Source organism: Triturus cristatus, chromosome 7 (assembly GCF_964204655.1).
Source record: "Triturus cristatus chromosome 7, aTriCri1.1, whole genome shotgun sequence".
Taxonomy (NCBI): Eukaryota; Metazoa; Chordata; class Amphibia; order Caudata; family Salamandridae; genus Triturus; species Triturus cristatus.
Window position 1 is genome coordinate 475,296,728 of NC_140590.1, and position 24,259 is coordinate 475,320,986.

The window sequence follows — 24,259 nt, forward strand, 5'->3', positions numbered from 1 at the left end:
TGTTGCGGCAATGCGAAACCTCCAAATAACCAGGTGCAGGAATTCTAAAGCCGTCCCTGAAGTCTTCCAATAGGATCTGCTCTGAATTGGGGCAGCTGTACTTATTTAACCATGGGATCAGAGCACTTGTTATGATTGGGGAGTGGGCCTTGGTGAGGATTACACCCTCAGTCCTGTATCTTAACTCCTTTGTCCTTTGATGTTTTAAAACATTTGGACTCTGGATGTGAGGCGTGACCACAGAAGGAACATGCATGTTTAAATTTGCCTGTGCCTGATGCTCTAGTGCAGATTTGTTTGTTAAAATCACAACACGCCCCCTTCTTTGCCCCCCTCCCATGGTAACTGGGAGGCTAGCCCGAAAGGACTGCCCTTGCATGTTGTCGTGAGGCATAGACTTCTTGTGTCGCAGCCACATGATGACGTCGATCTGGTCCCAAGTGAGGCCAGGGTCAGTTGCTTTTGCCCTCTTGAACTCTTCATCGTAATCCTTCCACTCCACACCAACATACTCGTCATGTGCACAAGCTGTCCTATTTTGGTAACATGCCATCTGTGCCACTAAACCCAGGAAGCATTCCGCCAGTATTGGCTGATAATTAGAGAAACCTTTGAACCAGTTAACCAGAGTTTCCTCAATCTTTTTCTTGTGGGACCAATTAGCCCATTCCCTGGGGTGCACCCACTCCTTGTATTTTTTTGCCTTTTTCTTATCTGTGTTATCAACTAACAAAGCAAACATATTTCCATGCTCCCCTTTCTAAATCTTCTCTCTCACTTCCTATGAAATATGTCTACCCAAACGTTTCCTGGAGAGCTCAATTCGCCAATACCTAGGCTTGGTGGCACCTGCGCCATACCTGGTGCTGCTGCCTCCTGTTTCTTGGCTTTGTCCTCGTCCGATGGTGGACTTGTTTTGGGAGGATCTTGACCAGTCGCGTTAGCTGCTGCACCACTCACTGCTGCAGTCCCTACTGGCACATTCTGTCCTCCCCTGGTTTGGACCCTTCAAACTGTGCCACCAACAGCTTGGCCTTCGCTAGCGCACTACCCTCATCCAACAAAGCCCCACAGCCCACTACCGGGGTCCAAGTCCCTGCCTCACCTACCAACGGTATTAACGGAATCGGTGCAACAGAATTACTCCCTGGCACCACTGTAATTGGCTGACCGCCCCCGGTGGCTCCTGGTGAAAAAGCTGGTGGTACTGGCCCACCTCACCCTTGTCATTGGTACCTCCACCACTAGCGACAAAAGCCCTGCCGCCTCCATCACTAACCCCCACTTGTTTGGCTCTAGCCCTCTTTGGCACCGGAGGGAATACCACCCTTGGGGCAACCCCGACCATCTGGGCCTTTCCTCTGCCCCTTCCTGCCCATCTACTCAGCTCTTCAAATCGGCTAAAGACTGCTCCATATCCTCCATTTTTGCATCATTGTTTCCATGAATTCCACCATACGCGAGCGCTTTTCGCCCTTCCGTGCCTTTGGTGCCATAATGCACCACTCGTGCCCCACCAACACTCAAAGCAGAAATTTATTAGCCCTGCTCGCCAATCGGTCCAACCACAAAAAAACACTGGTCCTTCAACTCGCAATAATGCCCCTACAGCTACCTGTGCAAAGCCACTGGTCCTTCAACTCACAATAATGCTCCCTCGCATAAATGCCCCTATAGCTACCTGTGCAGGTCCTGATCACCCACCAGCTTGACACAACCTCCAATTAAAAAAGGTGCACCCACTAATCTACCACGAAACACTGACTGTCCAAAAGCCAAATTATGTTTGCTATTGACCAACAATTTATGTAAAAACAGCTCCAACAAGGACCATAGAAAGCAGCCCCCAAAAACGATTTCCTCCGCTTTGTGGTGAATTTAAATTATACCCTGACACAAGCAGCTCCAGAACACAACTCACTGGATTGCTCCCAGCACCATACAAAAAACGATTTCTCCTGCCACATTCAAACAGCACTACACCCCCATTCCTTCACCTTATCTCTTTAATCCTGTAATAAAAGGTCTGCCCTGCTCAGTGCACCCTCAAGACAGGAGCTGGAGCCACCACCGCAACACCAATTGTGCGGGCCGGCAGTCTGCAGAAAGTGCACCGAACAGCTGACCAGGCCTCGCAGGTTCCGGTCGCTCCTGATGCTCGTGCCGACCTGCAAGAGAAAGAGAAGGGGAAAAGAGAAAAAACGGCCAGAAAAAATGTTGAAAATGGACATTTAAAGTTTAAATAAACCGCATTATGGAAGGAAAATAAAGACTTTTTTTAGGATTACTTGTAAAGTAAGTTTTGAATTATTTTTTAAAACATTGGCACTCGAGTGCCGATTGAGGACGCTCCCCAGGTGTTGGGGATATCGCATGATGTAGCTTTCACAATTTGCTGGAAAAGGGCCCGTTTTCTTCCAATCTCTACTTTCCTAGATAGCATTCACTGAATCATAAGTCTCTGCTGTAGAAATCTTGTGTGTAACCCCCAGGACCTTCAATTCATGCAACAGGGACTCAATCTTTGAGGCTTCAGAGTTGATGTTACAGAGTGCTGTTGTGTTGCATAATATTTAATATCCTGCGGGGTGGGTTGTCCATCGTTGTTATTGACCGGGATGGTATGAGGACCACAGGCCCTAGTTACGCCTCAATCGGTGATTACTTTGATGTGCCTCCCTCCTGCATAACACTGCTTTTGTTAGTCTTACACTTGAAAGTGTGGGTGTATTTACAATGCTTTTGCTAGGTTTTATTTTGATGGCAGTTTTTTAAACTGAACGTTGCTTGAAGGATCACTGAGGTTCTTTGTTATTGGTGACTAGGCAGCTGTCTGTTTCCCAGGTAATATTTAAAGGAAGTTGCAGTGCAATATGAAGATTTTATTGAATTGTTTATACTTTGTGTTATTGTTTGCACTGCCCTGTTTATTCACTCTTGTAATCGAGGGCGCCTTGGGACTGCCAGTGGCAACTGTTGGTGCTTTTAGAAGATTTAATACAAACAAATATACCCACAGTCTATAAGCCTGGCTTACATGGTGTCTGTTTTGTGCACCTAAATACGTTGTCTCTTGTTGTTTAGATTCTAATGGAATAACTTTAACACAGTAAGAATATAATATACTTTCCACCCTAAAACTGTCCCTCAAATGTGCCTTTTGTTTGTAAGCCGCAGTGCTAAAATCAGAACCCCAATGCATTGTTCCTTGACTGTAGAAAACATATGTATGTTGAAAGTAATCTTCACTGTCAAATTGGTCCAACTCTATCCTTAATCTGCCTCTATATACACAATTCCTTCTATCATTTCATTTCATGTCATTCAATTCTTATTCAATATTTTACAATTATGTTTCATGCTATTGGATGGGTTATCATTTGATTTTATTGTGTTCAATCTTCACACATCGGTGTTATGTAAACAAGATGGATTGATCTTTAGATTGAATCTGTTTTGAAGCTGATAAGGCTATGGTCCTACTTGGTAGATTTTGACAAACTAGGATCTAATCAAACTGTCCGAGTTCCTATAACTTAACTCTGTGTGCTGTACCAGTGGTTGCCATTGTTATTATCTAGGTATCAGGTGCATTTTGGTTATCCTATAGAAGGGAGATCTCACCCTCTGATATATTTAGAAATTGCAGAAGTGCTCAGATAGATCTTTCAAAACATGCATATTTATTTTTGTATTGAAATTTGTTTCAGCATTGTAGTGTTTAGAAGTGCTCCACTGCCTTTCTACAGTCAGGTGGAGCTTTTAAAATACGGTATCAGCTGCCTGGCACCAGATCCATTCAAATGTGAATTTTATTTACAGAATTTAAAGATAAGAAATGATCCGGACTGTGCAAAGCACTCTCTGAGCTCGATGATTAATTTTACATAGGGGAAAATTGGTGCTTGTGTAGAGTTTCAAATATGTAGTTACCCATGTTTGAGTACATATCACAGAATCTCTGATACAACTGTATTTAGTCATAAAGAACGAAATTCAAGAATATTATACAATTTCTTTCTACATCTCACTCGGTAAGCCTCAATTTCTTGTCCATGCACCCCTTCATACAGTAACAATTGTCAGCAAGAACGAAATGCATGAATATTATACAATTTCTTTAAAAAAATCTTACTCTGTAAACCTCAATGTATCGTCCATGCTCCCCCTTCATTAAGTAACAATATATATGCATATGCATAAACTTGGTCGTCTCATATACAATAAAGGGATTACAAAAAAAGAGTGACCACATGTAAGTTTATTATAGGCGAGGGGAGCCTGCTCTGAATTACCTCAAGCTCCCAAATGGAGTGCAATGCACCATGATGCTGGTGTTATATAGAACTGTAAATAAATAATTGCTTCCCCAGTTGCGTAATTCAGAAATCATGTCTTTCACTTAGACACATTCATCAAATGTGTGCTTGTACATGACCCAAAGAGGGGTGAAGGACCTTCTTCCTCATGCCCCTAACCCTTGTTAACAAGAATATTGATGCACCTGTGTGTACCCTATTCTTTCTCCCATTGACTCTCTCCTTCACTTCCAATCTTTTAAAAGATTAATGGCAAAACCTCTACTTAGAACCCCCCTTTAATCAGTTCTATTTAGTATAATTCAAGTCGCCAACTTGTATATTTAGCCTGTGCTGAAAACAAAATGCTGCCCATGTCTAGGTTCTGTCCAACACCTCTGGCAGATCTTGCCTGCGCACTAGCTTGCTGACATGAAGATGATCTCTTTGTTTCTCCTAGCTCGCTGCATGCCGTCTCCTTCGCCATTGCCTGTGCTGTACCCGGGATCACTCTGCTGACATTTGGTGTCAACCCACTCACTGGGTTCTTGGGGGCCTTCAACATCCTCTTGTACACCTGCTGTTACACCCCAATGAAGCGGATCAGCATCACCAACACGTGGATAGGTGCAGTTGTGGGGGCCATCCCACCAGTCATGGGCTGGACTGCAGCTACTGGCAGCCTCGATGCTGGTAAGTGTGTTTCATAAATGGAAGGGACATTAGAGTACAATCATGGGTTAAAAATGTATGCTTTGGTTAGCTGCTTTCCTCCAGTACTCAAAGCATTGACAGCTTTAGAAAATCAAACTATGACATGTAAACTCTGGGAGGAGTACAAATCAATGATAGAATGTTTTGAATAGTTGAAACAGATATTGGGGAGTGTGTGGCGCCAGATGCCTCATTGTATCTTAGGGCACTTGCAGCGAAATAGAAAGAACATAGGTTTCAAAGGGCTACGTGAGTTGTTTAAGAGTGAACATATTGCTGGTGGAAGATCTGCTTGAAGTTTACCTGACTTTTCAGTTGATATCTAAATTATGGGCAATGATGTGAAATAAGGGTAGCAGTGAAGAGAGGTTCCATGTTATTGCACCAGCTAAGGAGGATCAACCTCTCTGATTTTTCTTAAAAAGCAAGACTTTTAAACAGGATCAAGCTGCAAACACAGATGCCTTTTTCATAGAATGTCAGAGATAGGCCGGATGAGCCCTCCTGCGATTAGGCTCCACCCACCTTTTTAGATAGAAATCTGTTCTTATCTGTAGATCTAGTGGTGACTTTCCAGTTGAGGCCTCCTGTGAGCATACTTGCACGAATGCAGCTGTGTGGAAAAGTTGGCCTGATAGATCCAGGTCAACTGAGCTGTAGTATCCCGGCCTTGACTCGATTGGCACATTTGACTGCAGTGGCCAATGATTTATAGAAATAACCTAAATAGTGGATTTCACCGGAAAAAGATGTTGCAGTACTGTTGACTTTAGCCTTGACAGTTAAAGCAGTTTCCACGATAAATCATGGATCTCTGAAGATAGCATATGTTGGGGTGCGGTAGCCTGTATAATACCTACCATCCTTGGTCTGTGGAAGAATCTTGTCTTTTTGTGTTTTTAGTTTAGAGAAAAATACTTTTCTTATTTACACACTTACATTATTAAGTCTAGGGATGTCCGATTCTTTTGTTTAACTGCAGATATCTGTCAAAATAAATTGCAACATCATCCCGGTAGGTTTGGCACAGTAGTAAAGGGTTCTGTGGGCTCCTACTGCAGGTATGTTGATTGAAGTGATAAAAAAAAGATAAATAGAAAGGTGGGTTCCCTCAGGATGCTACACAATACGTGGGTGTTGAATGAGCAAACTGGTGCCAGATTTAGCAGGTATCTCTTAGGAAGACTACTTCCAAAATATGCCCCCACCAAGGCAGGTAAGGAGCTCATTCTTAAAGCTCCACACGAAGAATGGTGCCTTATTAGGCGCACAAGATGTGAAACAACACATCATCGACATGAAACCCCCTCCAGCCCTTCTGTAATTTAGCAATGGGCTAAAGATCCACCTCTTCCGAGCTCCCTACATCTACAGATCAGATTCACCGTCCATGAACAACCTGCTTCATTGTGAACAATCCTGATTTGTAACTCGGGGCTCCCGCCCTTGTTGAGTGCTCCATTGGTCTCTTGCTAGTCTTATGCTCTACAGTCACTGATGCGTACGTGAGTGATGCCAGGTCTTAGTTCTCCTTCAGATGATTGCGTGTGGAAAGTCAGGGTGAACACAGAGTATCACGGTAGGTCTAGTCAACAAGAAGCCAATAATGTTTGGTTTGTTTAGCTGTGTACCAATATTTCACTGTGAGTGTGTATCAAAACTGGTCCATGGCTCACAGGAGGTTAAGTAATAACCTCGCGGGAACGAATGGGCATAAGAGAGGAATGAAAAGAAGCATGAGGAGTGTACTTTCCAAACCATGCCATATGTGTGCAACAAAACAGAAATTCTTGAACAAGGAACTTGGTTTTGAACTGAATACGGAAAATGAATAGAGGGCAAAAGATGATATTTATTTATTGAAAGGGTAGTGAATTAATTGAATTAGGGGGTCAACGCTGGAATTGGGGACCTAAAATAAGTCAGTATGCGGTTGCCTAGTCAGGCATTAAGTTTATCCCCTCCAGGGGCTGGTGACGAGAAATAAAGAGAACACAGAATGGAGCAGGTAGACTAGGGAATGGCCAGGCCAGCATATTTAGCACCAAAGCCCAATCACTGGACACTATTTCATAAACGGTCCCTCCGTGTATGACCTGCTCTGAGAGTAATGAGGTGTCACACTGATCAATACTCCGCCACCTCTCCGCATCCGAGCTTCAAATCAGCAACGCCGTGGATTCTCCTGCAGCAGCACGGAAATGAGGTTGGAGACAGCAGGTGACGCTTCTTAACCTTTAACCCTTACCAATAGGTGCACTTCGGTACAGCATCTCAGGGTTACCATCTTTCGTCAGAAGCCTGTTTCCAAGATCTCATTTATAATACTTTCAACTAATATTGATTAGTGACCAGTAACTGTGACAATAACAAAGTGTCGACAGGAGCAAATTTTCATGGGTGATTTGTAGCTCCCGTTTTACAGATCAGCTCCCTCCTGCTCGGGTATCAACGATCTTGAAGGGAGACGATGACAAATACTAAATTACCTTCATGACACTTGCTGAGTCCTTTCCCAAAAGTGTTAATGCCTCCGACCGAATGAGGCAAACAAAAGTCTCTAAAGGAAGCCATGATGAATGGCTCAACAGCCTGATAACTGGGGTGCAGTTGGGGAGACGGAGGCCATTCTCCCTGCATATTTGGCATGTATAATTGCTGTGCAACCGCAGGTTATAGACGGATTGAGACAGAGAGGATTTACTCAAAAGCAACCATTGAGCATTGAAAGACTTACTTTCCAGTGCACCCTCCATCCACCGGCAGCCCCAACTGGCCCCAAATCTCTTCCTCCAAATGCCCCCTCACTGAGCTCCCATCCTTGCTTGTTGCAGCATCTTTTTTTGTTGGGCCGGATTGGGAACCCAAAGCAGCCCTGGCAATTTTGACTGAACACCCCAAAGCTGCATTTGTTACTGGGGGCCGAGAAGGCAGCACTGCTGCAAAACTGGCCCACAGTAACACAGCCCCCGCCACTGCAAATTTGGCCCCCACCCTTCCAGCCTGCCGGGAAAACACCTGGTGCCTGCTATGGCCAGTCCGGCCCTGAGTGATAGTGGGGAAATAGTTTGCATCCCTTCTCCGTCTCCGAATTTCAGACTAAGATATGCCCCTGCCCATTGGCTCTCGGCAGCCACAGTTACCGTGTGCTTGCAGGGGAGGGGTGGATACCTTTAGCCAATGGCCACCTTTAACCTCAGTGCTTTACTATGGGGCCAGTTTGCTGAGCTTGTAATGTTTTACACCTTCATAGAGCTTGCTGTCTGCTCTTTCAGTGAGGCCATGCAGAAAGTGATGAGCAAACTCCGGTAGCTAGTGGCTGCACCAGCCCTCATGGTCTCCATTGGGCTCAGCACAGGGTCCAGATAATGGAATACGCCAGGCCCTCCTCTCCTCGGGAGTGTGCTGCTCCCTGATAGAGTAACTTCTGCTGATGATAGCCGGGTAGGTAATTGGAGAAGGCAGGCAGCGAGACACGAGGGCTGCAGGAAGAATTGGCACATCAGGTAAGCCACTCTTACACAACTCCCTATGCAGACTATTATGGCTGCTACCCCAGTGAAACGGCGCTATGTCCATGCACAGACAAAATGAGTATGTCAACACTGAGTATTACAGCGGTGAATGGCTGATAAGTGTGAGCTGATCAGTATGTGAATGGCACTTAAACGCACTATAACTAGGATGGGCCGACCTTCTAGTTCTCTTGATATATATTATATAGGTTCTTGCGAGACAGGAAAAGCACAGGTTCTAGCCAGACATAAAAGCAACAGAAACAAAAGTGGGTGATTTGCTTCACCTTACACTGATCGTCAGTGTGGCATGGTTGTCATTTAGCCATAATCTGCACCTCCTATATAAGTGCACATAAATGAGGTTCCCAGGTTTGCATCACTTGACCGCATTAGCATTGAACCACAACTTGACCACATTTATAGTTCATGTGAAGCAGGTTTTTCAATGTAGTGATACGCCTCAGTTCCTTCCATACCACAATTATTGCAATGAACATAGCATCCTATGCGTCGACAGCCTCCTCAACAAAGAAACAGGAAGCTAATAAGGTGCTCCTACAAGACCTTACTTTTACCCGTTCAGCTCTTATCATAATGAAGACCATATCATATTCTAGTATCTGTAAAACAAAAAATATCAAACCGTTGAACATTAATATTCAAGATTTGGACTATGCCAGCCACACAGCATTGCATGTCCTTATACCGGGTTTGGGTGCTTTATTTTGTGCAGCGCAGGACTAGCTAGGTCCGTTGTCTCCGAGGCAGATTGTGGTCTGTAATTTGCTGATCTGCCCTGTGAAGGCTCTCCATGGGAGGAAGCAAGGTCTTTAGGTCTTCATCTGACCCCGAGGCTTGTGTAGGATGCAGTTTGTGGGTTGAGGATGTTCCCTGCAGTGGTGCTAATTTGTCTGTGTAAGTGAATCTTCAGAGTTTGAGTTATGTTGTTGGTTTCCTCTGTAGGGTGTTCCACTGGAGGAGGTGAAACACATGATCTTCCATTTAACCCAACCTCAGCAGGTCGGGAGTTTAATTTTCTGTCATTCTGTATAATCTTCGGGAGTGTACCAGTCTTTGTTTTTCTGCACTTGTGACCCGTTTGTACCTAGTGGGGTTTTGTGTTTCTAAAATGGGTTGTATCGGTGCTGGTGGAGGCTTTTCTTCTTCCCTACACAGCTCTTTGTAGCAGAGTCTGAGCTTTCCTCCTCTTAACCCTAGGGTGTTTTGGAGCCTCTTGTCGCATAGTCTTTGTTTCTGGTGTTCTTTTCCGATTCAGTTTTACTGTGGCAGTCTGATTGTCCCCTTATCACCGTGCCCACTCAAAAGTATTCCAAACACATACATCAAAAAATGATGTGGTAGAATCAAGGGTATGAAAACATGTAACCCTGACCTAGCCTCACTCTTCTTTTCTATCACTCAGATACGTGCACTCACTTCTCTGCTCTGCGTACCATATTTAATGCACCATCTTTACTCTGCAGCCCCAGTATTTTTGTTTGCTTTAGAGTGTTGCAGGCAGTTGACAGCTTCAGGCAAAACAATTAAATATATCCAATAATAAATGTGCTAAGCACAGATGGTTCCGTTTAAGCTTGTGTGTTGTTCCTTTGAAATATTAACTAAGACCTAAACTACAAAGATATCCAAGGTCAACAACACAGGAGTCCAGTTGTGAAGATGGTCACAAAGGGATGCGTATGTGGGTGGTGCAGGGGATTACCTCTGCCACTACTCTCTACACTTCTAGCATTGAGTAGCAAGTGAATAACTTTATATAATGGGTTCATGCTGGAAACAGTTGCTTCCAGGCTCAGATGCGTTTATTGACTTCTGTTTTAATGAAGGCTGCTGCACAAAGACGTACTTGTCATTGCAGTGTTCCTGTTGTCTGTCTGTCCATGTACCTAAGCAAAACCCTCTCATTCGGGCGGGGTTCTGCAGGGACTGTGCAATCCTTCGACCAGAAGAGAGTAACAGAAGTTACTCTTCTTTTCCCTGCACATGAGAGACTAGGGAAAGTCATCTTCCCCACTAACACACCTTGAGAGAGTACCTGAATCTGTGCTTCTCTACTGTGCCCAGGAGAGTGTAGTGGAGGCTAAGCTTTCCCTGCGTAGAAGAGCGTAGTAAGACCCACCTTTCTCTTGCGCCCAAAAGAAAGTTACAAAACCCCTCCTTTTCTCCCCCTCTTTCCCGCCTCAGGATAGCAGAGGAAGCCAAGTCGTCTCCCCAATACCCAGAAGAGAGTAGCGGTAGTAACCGGTATCCCGTCCCACCCAGTCCTTGCCTGCACCAGTTATTACAGGCGGGTTCAAATAACCTCTGTCCGGTGTTGGCATGCACAGGCTACATGCTATCTTTACCAAGTGTGTGATGAAGTACCTGTGCCCAAAGGCGCCATGCTAGGCCTGGAGCCTATTTTTTTGGCACAATGAAGCCGCTGTTGCATCTGTTGGATCTCCAGCTGTGCATACAAATGGCACGCGCGCACATCTACAGACATGCCCTTATCTTCACTCTTCCCACTTGCCAGTATGGCAAAGCACCTGAAATTACACTACAAATATTTGGGAACTGCATTTAGAATAGTAAATTATGCTGACTATGAATATTTGGGTGTATTTCTATGCCTCGCCCACGGTTTTCAGAAGATGCATAGAAATAACATTGCTTCCGAGTAGTCGCAGGGACGGACAAAGGAGCTTCTACGGTTAGAGCGCCGGGCCTCGCAGAGTGACTGTTTTCGGGTCTTACGGCGCCCCCGCGTGCTTTGAGGTCGCCGTCAGTCGTCTGCACGTGACAGCACGCATGCCGTGTGCAGAACACCATCATCCTGTAGCCAGGTGGCACAATTTGCAGTCATCCGCGTGCTCAGTACTTAAAAGGATTTGTTCTGCACGGTTGGCGGGGGTGACACAGCAAATACCCGCCCTGAGATAATGGACATCCGCAGCCTGTGGAGGTATTAGCGCCTACATGCGTGCTTATCTCAAGGACCTGTCTACTGTATCTCAGCATCCGCACTTCTCCTTGTGCGCTGGAGGGACCTCTTCACACCCAAGCTGCTCCCCCACCCCCTTTATTTCCTATTATTTCCATCCAGAAATGTAAATAATTCCCGAGGCCGTGGGAGCTACAGAATGTCTGTCGCCGGTAATTATGTAGCTGCGTCCCTTTTTTTTTTTTTTAAATTGCTTTTACTTTGTAATTCAAATTTTGTTGTCTGACAGACATTAATTATGTCAGCCAACATCTTTTTACAAATGAGGACTTAGAGAGGGGCAGTTCTTATCAGGGGGCGACATTTGGCAGATGAATGGGCTCGGTAACAAAAAGAGGGATGGAAAAAGAGAGAGATTGTGGCCAGACCTGTGGTGGTGTGTAATCTCCAAGGCTGCTGGAATTGCTGCCCTACATGCTGCTGTAGGCATACAAAGGGAAGCTGTGCGGTGTATAGAATGAGTCCGGACATGGTGTCAGGCTTTCATCAGCACCCCCCGGAGCTTAAGGGCACGTTGTGCGTTCAGTGGGTACTCTTAATCCGGCAGCATTGCTGGTGTTTATTTTCTACCAGTCATTACAATCCCAGCAGCGCTGTGGTGGTATATTGTGTTATATTACATGCTGCCATGTTATATTGCATGCTGTTATATTACGCTTTTTTATATACCACAAACCTGGAAATCAGCCAGGCACAATAATTGATGCCTTTCAGAATAAAGCTTAGGCCACACCTGTTCTAACCACATTAACGCCTCCACCATGCCTGCTGCCTATGTATGTGTCCGCTAGCCTCGCTAACGCCCACTGGACTCAGTCACTGTAACCCCGACCTCCAGGGCACAAGTCCTAAAAAAATAAGTGGGGGGACGCTGACGTCACGACAGGAAGTGGCGTCACGAAAGGTTGCTTGCACCATCAGACTCATTACCTCCCCTTGCTCACCCCTTAGATGCGATTGCATCAGAGAAGCCAGCGCGTTAGCAGCGTTCTGAATGAGCTCCAATCTCGCCCCAGAGAGGCCAAAGAGTGAATGTGTGGCTCCATTTGCTCCAGTTATCGAGCTCCCGGTAAAATGAGTGGGGGGATGCCGTCCACCCGCGTGGTACCCCGACTCGAGCCCTGCCGACCTCCCAACTCTAGCACCAGCTGCCCTGTAAGTACAATCCGGTCTGTCCTGATGTGTGACATGGTTAATATAACCAAAACCAGTTTGGCACCAATTAAATGCAACCTCTTGCGTTACATTTGGAGATTTAGGCACCTGGAACAAGTTCATTTTTGTAGTGTGTGATACAAGCAAAATGAACATAAACACACTTCCTAATTGCATTGCTTCTGATGTAGAGTAGGTGTCTGCATTTGTGGGTTTCCTCACTGAGAGTCTTGCAAGGGTGTGTCACTGGGCAGACATTGCTCAGCAGTGTCTCTGTGGTGGTGTATTGGGTGCATGTTTTTCCTTTGGTTGTGTTTCAGAAAGGTGCAGGGGGATCCTTGCTGTCTGCCTACCAGACCTGTGTGCAAATGATGTCCCTTTATTTCGAGTCGGAGGAATGCATCACAGTGGGCGGTGCAGGGTTTTGCCAAACCCATCTCAGCTGTGTGGTCTGTCTTTAGGGTCCTATTGAACTGCGTGTTGCTGACCTTTCTAGGAGTGTTTTCGTGAGTGATCAGCTGCAGTGTCTGATGCTAGTTTTCCTGGTGTAGGTGTTTAAGCCGAGCCTCACGGAAGGACAAGATAGTCGGTTCTAATATCTTATATACAATATTTGTGTTATCTGTGATGGTCATAGCTGTTAACTCCTTGCAGCAGTGTTTATCATTTTCTGCAGTTCTTTTCAGTATTATTGCATGAAAGCATTATTTGTTCTTATGTTCCTGCAGCCATAGAATCCTTATCATTCGCCCACTCACGCGCAGGCATATAGTCCTTCTTCCTCTTCATTTCTTCCCTCTCAACCTCATCTATCAAAAGTGAAAAGATATCGATATATGTCCCTTTCCAAATTCTCTCCTTAACCTCCTGCGACAGGTGGCGTGAGAGAGACTCATAGGACGTGCGTGCCTCACCCATGCCCAACATTGGCAACGTCTGTGGCTTACCCTGTGAAGGTCCCGGGGTTTCCTTGGGGGCCCGACCGCCGGCGCGTCCTTTGGCTTGGCTAGATCGATCAGCTGCTTCGCCCTTTCCAATGCGTCCGCCCCGACAACACCCGCCGCACTTACGTTCAAACCCATACCCCCCAGCCAGGGAAGCACAGCTGCTAATCTGGAAACCAAATCGGGAGGCAGCGTTGGCACCCCCCCCGGGTGCGGGGGGAAGAGGTACCGAAAGTGCAGGCACAGCCGGCGCTGGCATTGCTGGTGCGGGGGCAGGATTTGCAGTTGCGAAGGGAATAGGTAGCGCAAGATCAGGTACCGCTGGCACTGGAACAGCCGGTACCGCTGGCGCGGGGGCAGGGATAGGGTGCGCCGGTGCTGGTTGCGGGATAACGGGCGTCGCTGGGACCAAAGGAACAGGCCCACCCACTGGGTCGACAGGAGAAGGCTCGCCCCCCGGTGCATCAGGGAATGCGGGGAGTACAGGCAAAATTGGGCCCCCACCACTCCCCGGGACAACCTGCGGTACTTTCTTCGCCCTACTCTTCTTTGGCAAAGGGGGAAAAGCCTCCTTTGGTGGCAAAGCATCCCTGCGCGACCTCCCAGATGGCCCTTCCTGCGCATCCAGCCTCTCCGCCAGTTGCGCCATGGTGCTATCCATCTCCCCAATCTTTCTCATGAGCGCGTCTAAAACAGTCGCTATACCCGGGCGCCGCTCACCACGCTTAGCCTTAGGTGGCATGACTACTTTCCCTGCTACCTGTACCAGCTTTTACCCAAGTTTTTTGATGGAGGAAACACGCCGGCCACTTCACCCTCGCTACCGGAGCCTCACTACTGGCTAGCCCAGCAAGGCAGGTGGGCAATAGGCTCCAACCCGCGTGGCTCCCAGCAGCGCCGGGATGCAGACCCTAACCGTGTCCTCCGGCACCCTCTGCACCGGTCCTCACGTCCGTGAACCGCCGCTAGTAACCGCTGCGTCACACCGATGAGGAGGCACCTTTAAGCACTTGGAGCTGCTTTCCACGATCAGCGTAGACCCTTTACCAAACCTGTGATACAGTCACCGCCTTCCTGTTATGCAGAACAACAAAATTAGCGATCAAAAAATGCTCATTCTGTGCAAACCAAAGTATCAGGCGACCTGCAGAGATACCCTGCGCCCCAGCAGCTGAGGAAACCCGGAAGAGCAGTGAAAACAATATGCAAAGTAACCTGATTGGCAAAAATGTTGATAAAATATTGCTACTATAGCCTCTAAAACGCACCCCACGTTGTAATTGAACTGCTCCACCGAACTGCTGGCACCAAACGCCCTCAATTCACACAGTCGCGCTGCCCCTAATGTCCGCTCCCGCCCTACTGCACCAACACGATCCTCCGCGCTTGCAAAAGGGGCCTGCTCGGCATATACGCGCACTCGTACCGCCTGGCTCCGCCCCCCGAAATAACGGAAAACGCCGCACTGAGCGCTAAAAACCTGTGGGGAAGCTGGGAGCGGCTCGTGGCAGACACCGGGGGCTAAGAACACTGCCCGCCCGAAATCCCGCTCGTGGCCGCACGCGTCGACCCTCGTAGGACACTGGAACACCGCACACGCTCCCCACACCTTACCTCGGCCAGATGAGAGCGCGAAATGCAGAAGCGCTGCCCGCGTCCCACACCACGGGTCTGCTCGCTTCCCAAACCCGCACCGCAACGGCACGATCAAAATTACACCACTCCTGCCTCGATGATCCCAGGGAAAAACCTTTCGATGTCGCGAGTACAAGTAGCAGCCAAAGGCCCCGGGGCAAAAACCTGCAGATAAGAGAAAAGAAAAAAGATTAAGGGACCTCCCGAGGGAGGAAGTGGCACATACGACGGATGTGCTGCCGAGGGGAGGAAGAGATCGTCTCTTGCGCTCCCCCGGCTTTAAGGTCTCCAAAGGGTCGCCCACGCCCCCGGAAGTGATCAGATCGCTTCCGGGGCGCGGGGGAGCCTCCCCCGACCCGGAAGTGATGCAATCACTTCCGGGGCAGGTCCCCGACCGCAGGCAGGGACAGTGAAAAGGGGGGGCACAGGTTCCGGGGCACGGCCGACCCCCATAATGGCGGCAGGGCCTATGCTGGCCCCGCCTTCCTCTATTCGTTCTATTGTGTCACTGTTATTCTGCAAAATTAAATTCACTTTCAAGCTACCTCCTGATGTGAGACATACAGGTATCAAACATTTGTACTATATTCACCTCAAAGGAGTGTGTGGCCATTTTAGAACTCAAGTGACATCTGGAGATTTCCATAATCCCGTGGCATCTCCAGATACCATCATAAATTCCTTTTTTTCTCCAGTCGTCAGTGCAGAACGCAAAGCCATCATGTGCCATATTTTATGCCTTTTGAACTAAAGCCAATATTTCCTTTGTTTTCTGGATTTTTCTGAACGGAGCTAAAATGAAGTTTGCACTTTTTAAAAAAATTGCCCAACATGTGTAGACTAGGGGGTTGTCACAAATGGGTCGTAGGACTGCAAGCATTTTATGCCACGCCACTACAGAGGAATTGAGAAAGTTTCTATTTGCCCAAAGCTCTCAGAAGTCAAGTGTCTGTCTGAGAAGTTCTGCCTAACCGTTCTCTGTATGAAGCCATGTTCGCAAAGATGTATAAAACAGACACTTCTCTATCCCTAACTCTTAATTTCCGGATGCATGGTCAATGTATTATTCCAAGAGAAGTACCAGCACGAGGTTTCTTAAAGACTAAAAAAAAAAAAATCACCAACTCCTTTTCCACCTCAAACAGTCACCCACTCACCAGAAAAGGAACTTTCTATGGACAAGCAGCACAAGCAGGTGGCTTCGGCCTTAAAGAGCCCTCAAGGTTTGTGCCAGTCATCTTTCACTTCAGCCATAATACATTTTGTGCCATCAGCATGAGGTCTTGTCTAACTTTCAGCTGTAGGCTTTTAAATCCTTTACCTCAAGGAAGTGGTAGGTATCACCTCTACTTTAACGCAGCCCAATTCCGTTTTCATGCCGAAATGCAGATCAAAGGCAAGAGAATATTCAGTGCTAGAAACGGTTCACTGAGCGAGACTGACTTTTGCCAGTTTTCTCTCTGTGATGCTAAGATGAAGTGACCAGCTTTCTACTGAAGTATGAAAATCATAAAGAGGAACCAATACCCAAAAAGAACATTTAGGTGAAATTCAACCCCGAGCATTTATGGAATGATTAAAGGACCCTATTCCTTCGAGGATGATGCAACGCCCAGACCCACCAAACCATGAACCGTTTTTTGGTCTCATTTAGAATGCCTCAAAATCTTGCTTTAGGTGATAAGAGACAAAAATATATCTAATATTATTATTTGTCCAATAAGTTAAGACACTTTATGAAAATATGTTTTTCTTTCTTTTGTGTTTAAATGTAATTCTTCTGCGCGAGACCGTGAAAGCGTATATAAAGTGGACTATTTGTAGAGATGTTGTGGCGCAGTAGCTATGATTTTTTTATACAAGCGTCTATCATCAGGGTCTAACTTTCAGCAACGTGCCACACACTTGGCATGTCGTGATCCATGCAGCTATGGTATGTAATGTAGATTTGTAGAGCACACTATCACCTGGGAGGATATCCTGGCACTGTAATTTATTCACTTGAGGGGGGCGGAGCTTGCCGGCGCCGAAGATGGCTGCCTAACAGAGGAGCGCCGCGCTGAATTCACCGATCCACCTATATATCCTGCATTGGCGCGCTCTCATGCACCTAAGATGAGCAGCCCTACATAGTGTGTGACACCCGGAGCCTGCGAAGCCCTCAAGCTCCCGATTTCGAGGCGTGTGGGCGACGAACCGGAGCTGCGGCGTACACGTTGGACCGCGCATCCCCGACCTCGCATATTTCTCAGGCCGTCCGGAGGTGAATGCTGGCCGGGCCGGCGCGCCTGGTCGACATGGCTGGACCGGCGGGACAGACGTCGGGAGCCGAGGGCTCGGAGCTGTGTGGCCCTGCGACCACGCACCCCCCCCCCCCCGCCTGGATATGAGCTGCTGGATTGCGGTAAGAGCAAAGTGCTGAGCAGTACATGGACAAGGCTGCTGCGCCACGTTCTCTGCTATGACTACTTCGAGGAGGCGAGAGCTGACTGGGGGTGTGGTCCGGCGGCGCGATTGGGTCCGGTGCTTGTAACCTCCTGCGCTGAGGTCCCCCTCCCCCCCCCCGGTCGACCCACCCCCTCATGGAGATGCGACATTGAGACCTGCATATAGCTCCACGTGTGCTGCGCACCTTGCCGCGTGAGGAGAATACCGGCACGGCTCAAGTGCACTGGGCATGCCTGACGCCTCGGAGACATTCGGAGCTCCCCTGCTGGGTAATACTGTCTGTTGATTGGTGTGGATTGGCTGTGCGAGAAGGCACTGGGGTGAGCTCCGGTTCCTACAAACCCATTCCATTCCATAGCGGTGCCCATTGCTTAGGCCTGCCTGAACTGCCTTCCTGTCTAGACCCTTGGACGCTGCGTGGTGCATAACCCTGCTTTGGCTCCGCGTCAGAGGTGGAGGTTGGGGTGCACTGTGTGGTGTGCTCCATTGTAGGGAGTTGCCTGTGCCCTGCGTTGCCTTGCAGTAATCGGTGGCCCTGCGGTGGGATTGTGTGCCTGACGAATCCCCCGGTGCACAGCTGGATCTGTGGCCCTTCGTTGCTTCACTATCTGGTGGAATGAGGGTCATTTCTGGCTGGAGGACAGTGGCGCCCGGGGCTATCCCTCAGATTGCCGCCGGGGGGGGGGGTGCTGGGGAAAAAGGACAGCAAGCACTTGAAAGAGGACCGAGAGACACGTAGTATCGCCGCTAATAGTTACCTCGATCATGCAAGGTACATGCACATACATGACACGGTCCAAGGCTACACAGTTGAATACACCGGTGACTGGCAGTACAAAAGAGAACACACAGACTGCATGATCTATCTGGGGACTCAGAAAAACCGCATGTGACATCCATCAGAGAGCTGCGTGAACAATTACCTGGTAATCCCCTCAGCACAATGCAAACATGCACATACATGACACTGTTCAGGGATCCATCATCTACAGCTGACATTAAATGACCATTCATCATGGTCCCCCCATTAAAGCAGTGCACTTTGTGATCTGCATGGTACATGTTCTTTGCAGCAGGCACATTAACCCTCTGTGCTACCTTTCCAGGAGTCCACCCTTCCACTAGACAAAACTGGGATCTCTCTCTAGGAAGAACATTAATCACCGAAGTTATCATGACATTTTTATTGTTTCTGAAAATTGCTGGAGGCCAGGAAGGAGGCAGCAAGTTTTTTTTAAACCATAATATACTTGCAAACACTACGCACCCACCCGAAATAGGTACCCAGTGCGGTCACACCGTTTGCACCGCCCTAACCTGCTCAAGGTTCATGTGACCTCTGTGACAGAGTCACAGTGACTGGATCACTGTTGCTCTAGTCTAGGGTGTGCTGCTTCGTAGGCCTGCCTGCAAGACTGGAGATGAACTTCAGTATGGATTGTGGTGGACAGGCCTTCAAGGTTAACTCACAATTGACACCACTAGGGTACACCTGCTTGTGCTAAGACATCAAGCCTTCTAAGGTCTAGTGGGGCCTTGTAAGGTCTAGCATGGGAATATGCTCCCTCAGTAGAGTGGTCTGGTGGACTGGTCATGAAGGCTGAACCCAGTTCCCCAGTTCCAAATTCGACAGCTCTGGCCATAGTGCCACATCCTTTCCCCCACTGAACACCATACTGCCCCACTGAGAGAAACTCGCACTGCCTTCAGCTACAACCTAATTGTGCCCGCTATAAACACTTGGATGTGGCTCAACTCAAATTATGCACTTGATAAGAGTAATATGCTGCCTAAAAAAAAAAAGTAAAAGCAGACACTCATAGGGAATGCAAGATTAAGTAAAGCATGTGAAATGTAAGCAGAAACAACATGGTTACCTTAACGATCTCTCACTCACTATTCAGAAATCAGCAAGTGGGTTTACCTGAAAAGTTAAGAACATGACTACAGGGCCCTGAAGGGAACCGTTTCAATGTCCATTGCTTATATCCTTAATAAACGTAAGCAGTATGGTTTAAAAAGACCACATCCATAAACAGAGCCATGGTACACATTTTGTTGTCCAATCCACCCATCAACCAGGTATTGCAGTACCTCCAGGAATGGTGCACTTCCACACCTGTGGACAACAATGCTGTTCAAAGAAAGATGAGAAAACAAAAGTAGCGCTTCACTGCAAAGTCTGTAAAGTGAGGCTGATGTGTTTAGATGTGAATAAAACCAATTTGGCCACTTTGCAACCACTCTGTCTTGCTTTATTTGGTTATGTATTTATTTTCATATTTAAAACCTTCTATTTCTCTCCATCCCGCTGCACTTTGGAATAGAAAAATGTCAGAAAAAGGGCATTTCCTTCAAGAGTGTTTTTCTTTTTTGGATCGATTTCACAGGGAAGCAACTAAATGAAAGAAGGATAGAGAGTACAATAGGAAGAGAGTGGGGGAAGCTGCCAGCACAAAAAAGAAGAGGACATTGCCCGAGTCCTGTTCCTTCTCTGCCCGTCCCCGAACGTCCACGAAAGCAAGCCGAGCCTTATCCAAATGCCTTTGTCTGCCCTCAAAATCGTACCACCTGGGGCGGACCGCCCCCACCGCCCCACCCTAGCTATGCGGACTGACAAGTCTCAACAGAAACTATCCTTTGAACATCGCCGGCCCAGGGACCATGCGCTATCGGTCGATGACAGGGATGCGGGAGGGGAGCGACCCATGGAACTACCAAACAGTGATATCACAGCCATGTTGATCTCGATGGAAAAGGGTCTTCATGACTCGCTAACGGTGCTTGGCACGAAGATTGACTCCCTCTCCTACCGCATGGACAAAGATGTCCGAAAGAGTGGACAAACATGCGGATCGTCTCGATATGGCTGAACGACGGCTAACCGAGGTGGAGGAAGCTGACACGGACGTCGAGTCAAGTCGCAAACACATGGAAAAGGTGGTACTGTCCCTACAGGTCAAGGCTGAAGATTTGGAAGCTAGGTCGCGGAGGAGTAACTTCCGTATAACGGGCCTGCCGGAATCAACACCCACCGGGAACATGGAACAATTTGTGGAGAAATTGTTGATACGGCTGCTGGGCAGCGAGACTTTTTCGTCCATGTTCGTGGTCGAGCGGGCGCACCGATCCCTAGGACCACGACCGTCCCCGGGGGCACCCCCACGGCCTATCATCACTAAATTACTTAATTACCGTGATCGGGGTGCGGCGCTGAGAGCAGCCAGGGAGAAACAATCACTTCACTATGAGGGTTCGGAACTTTCCCTGTTTCCTGACTTCACAGCGAGGGTTCAGAAGGCGCGACGCCTGTTCGTTCCACTCAAAAAGCAGCTGAGAGAAAAGAATATTGATTATGCGATGCTGTACCCTGCCCGACTTCAAATAAATCGGCAGGGCAAATCCCTCTTCTTCACTGACCCTAAGGTTTTGCAGAAAGCGAGCAAGGGCTGGTCCAGGGAGCAGTGGGGTAACCCGGAAAAGGACGTAGGCGTTGAAGCTGCAGGTGGAACGCTGGATAAGCAGGACTGACCACGAGATTACAGATATCTCAGATAAGGAACTCGTGCTAATGACTCTGAGTGTGACATGCTTCCATGGTATTGCGTTGTTTAGGATGGGGTACATATTTTGTAGTAGTGGCTGCTGGCTCTTTGGGCTACGTAATGTAAGTTAAATACCTTGCGCGCCAATGGGCACTACCATTAAGTTGATGTGCGGACTAACATGTACTTTGCCAAAGGTTGGGCTGCTAGAGCATAGGTGGCAACCTCTGCCCCCGAGTGATTTACACACAGGGACTCTTGTTTTTGCTGGTTTTACGGGTGGGAAGAAGAGGGTGGTTTGGGAGGGTCATTTTGTTTTAATTAGCAAGATGTATGTTTTGATGTTGGGGCACTTTGGGCTTTCGATTCTTCAGGTCCTGGTTGGGGTGAGCTTGATGTGGGAGGTTGGGGTTTGGGTCACAAGCAATGTTGGATATTGCCTTTATTTGAGTTTGCCTAAAGCACAGTTCCCTTCAGTTACATAATAGTCAGCGATGGTGGTTTCGTACAACTTCATGACTCGGGTGACTGAAGAAGGGCACGACCCAGAGGTAGATACACTTAAAGTACTAACCTGGAATGTTTGTGGGCTGAACGATCATAGGAAGGTCCGTAAGGTCATAGCCTACATGAAGAGACACCACATTGATGTAGCGTTTTTGCAAGAAACGCATCTCCCGCTTACTTCCTCTATGTTGCGCTGTAGGGTTCTATTAGGGACAGTACATGCAGCAGGTTTTACTACACATGCACGTGGAGTCCTCACATGGGTCAATCCTAGGTCCGCTCTCATTCTCACACCACTTGCCACTGACACTGCTGGGAGATATGCACACACTAGATGCAGAGGGAAGAATATGGATCTACTGCTAGTTAATATATATGGTACCAATTTCGACAATCCTGATTTTTTCTCAGAGCTGGCACGGGTTGGTAGGTTGTCATAGCGGGTTACACCAGCTGTGGGGTGGAGATCTCAACCTGATTCGTGACCCCTGTCTGGATAGGTCGAGGGCCCTGCACGGCGCATGTCGGCGGCGGCCAGGGAGCTGGCTAGTATCTTGATTGGGTCTTGTGAGAAGTTGGCCTGGTATATGATGCTCACTAGTTAAAGTGATCACCTTGTACCATGCCAAGCAACCCTTATGGTGTGGTTGTAAGTCAACCTTTTCGGACTAGCTGCCCTAGTGGTAGCGTAGGCTAAGCAGTCTTTGAGGCTAAACTCGTGATGCGTGTTAAGCAAGCTGTTTTACCAATAGTAACCCCCTTTTATACCAATGAAAGGACACCACACAGATATATATTCAAAATATATATGTATTTATTTATCAAAGTAACCCCTAGTCTCTTTATGAGCACAGGAGCACAAATCGTCAAACAAGATTACAGTAGAATACACAGAAGTTGCACTTTATATGGATAGGCCCTGGTGGCCACTCGAACCATATACTAAAATAGTGGTATAAGAACCACGAACAGAAAAGGGAAAAGGCCTAGGGCCTCTAGAATCGCTGGGCCTACAAGGAGCTAACTTCAGTTAGTGACCAGGAGGTCCACGGGTGGCGTGTGCAGAGCAAATAGTCACACGCGTGCTCCCATAGGTTTCAATGGGTGCGTAAAAAGTACAAAGTTACTGCAAAAGGAATCTTCCGGATGACCTAGGAACTTAAGACTTGGAACACAGGCACTAGAGATGTAATACTACACTTGGGCACAGGTGTGCCAGCTTTACCTCACCCACAGGAAGCGGGTGCATGGGCCTCGAAGTGCGTCGGGTTTCCTCTATCTGTTCCGTGGGGCCTGTAGACAAAAGTGCTGCAGGCGGTCGGTCGGGAAGAGATGCAGTGGATCCAAGAGTGGATCGGGGATGTTGAAGACCTGTAAGCAGAGGGGACAGTGTTCACAGTCACTAGCCAGTGACCAGCGTGGCACCAGGTGGGTACCAGGCGATGTCGGGTGCAAACAGGTGATGAGGGGTAGCTTGTCTCCGCAGCCACGTGGTCCCTGAAGGTCGACGACGTCCAGGAGTCGAGTCACGAGCTGTCCCACGCAGGCTCTCGCTGTCGGCGGTGTCGGCGACTTGATCGAAGCAAACAAGCCTTGGCAAAAGCAATTGCAGGAGGATTCGGAAATCAGCTGTTGGTTCTGACCAGCAAGGTCAGAGGGATTGCTCCTTTGGAGGGGAGCAAGGACCAGTCTGGAGCAACCAGACCAGCGGTGTTTGTCGTAGATTTCGTCGCCAAGATGGCCACTAGCCAGCGGGCCAGCAACCGGTTAGGCGCGTCGAGTGGCAAAATGCAGAAGGGCCCCACGCAGATCGTGGAGATGCTGGAGGGCTCACCTTTGGTGCAGATGCTGCTCGAGGGTTGGGCTTCTCAGGACCCAAAGCACAACTTGGAGGGAGCCTCGGTTGTTGCACTGGTCAGCTTGTCGTAGTCGTTCCAAGATGGCTGGCTCCACGTGTCTCGGTGCCTCCACGGGTCTCCTCTTTGCAGGGACTGTGGATCGGGCGGTGAGAGGTCTGGAGGTCCAGGTCTTGTCAGTCTCTGGGCTCGGGCTCCGGCGGGAGGCGGCGGCAAAGCAGACGTTGATTCGCTGGATGGTGCTTGCGTTAGCAAGGTGGTCACTCCCTGACCACAGGGGAGATTGGCTTCAGTCCTCTGTGCAGCAGAGCGTCGAAGTTCCCGTCTTCTTCTTAGTTTTAAGTTGATTCCAGGATGTCTGAAGTCTTAGGACACAGCTCCTACCTTTATTCGGATTCTAGGGGCCGGACTACCTGCTAGGTCCCTCCCTATGGGTGGGACCAGGAAGGGGGGTGGTTACACCCCCAATCCTTTGTCCAGCTCGCCCCAGGCCCGGGACTGGTGTGCCCCAGGACCGGTTTGAACTGGCATATGCACCGAGGCTCCTTGTGAGCCACAGGCATGTCTGGTTTCTTTCAAGCCCTACCTGACCAATACACAAAATCCTGTCTGGGGTGGTGCACGCACCTCCCCTG

The 24,259-nt window shown here is 48.2% G+C and overlaps 1 protein-coding gene across 1 annotated transcript in view; it reads left to right on the forward strand.

Annotated features, from left to right (window-relative positions):
• COX10 (cytochrome c oxidase assembly factor heme A:farnesyltransferase COX10) overlaps positions 1-24,259 on the forward strand; it is a 562,763-nt gene that overhangs the window by 511,066 nt on the left and 27,438 nt on the right. The window contains exon 6 of the mRNA XM_085616802.1: positions 4,759-4,991. Coding sequence (XP_085472928.1) covers positions 4,759-4,991 — 233 coding nt within the window. The remainder of the gene's footprint in view (positions 1-4,758; positions 4,992-24,259) is intronic.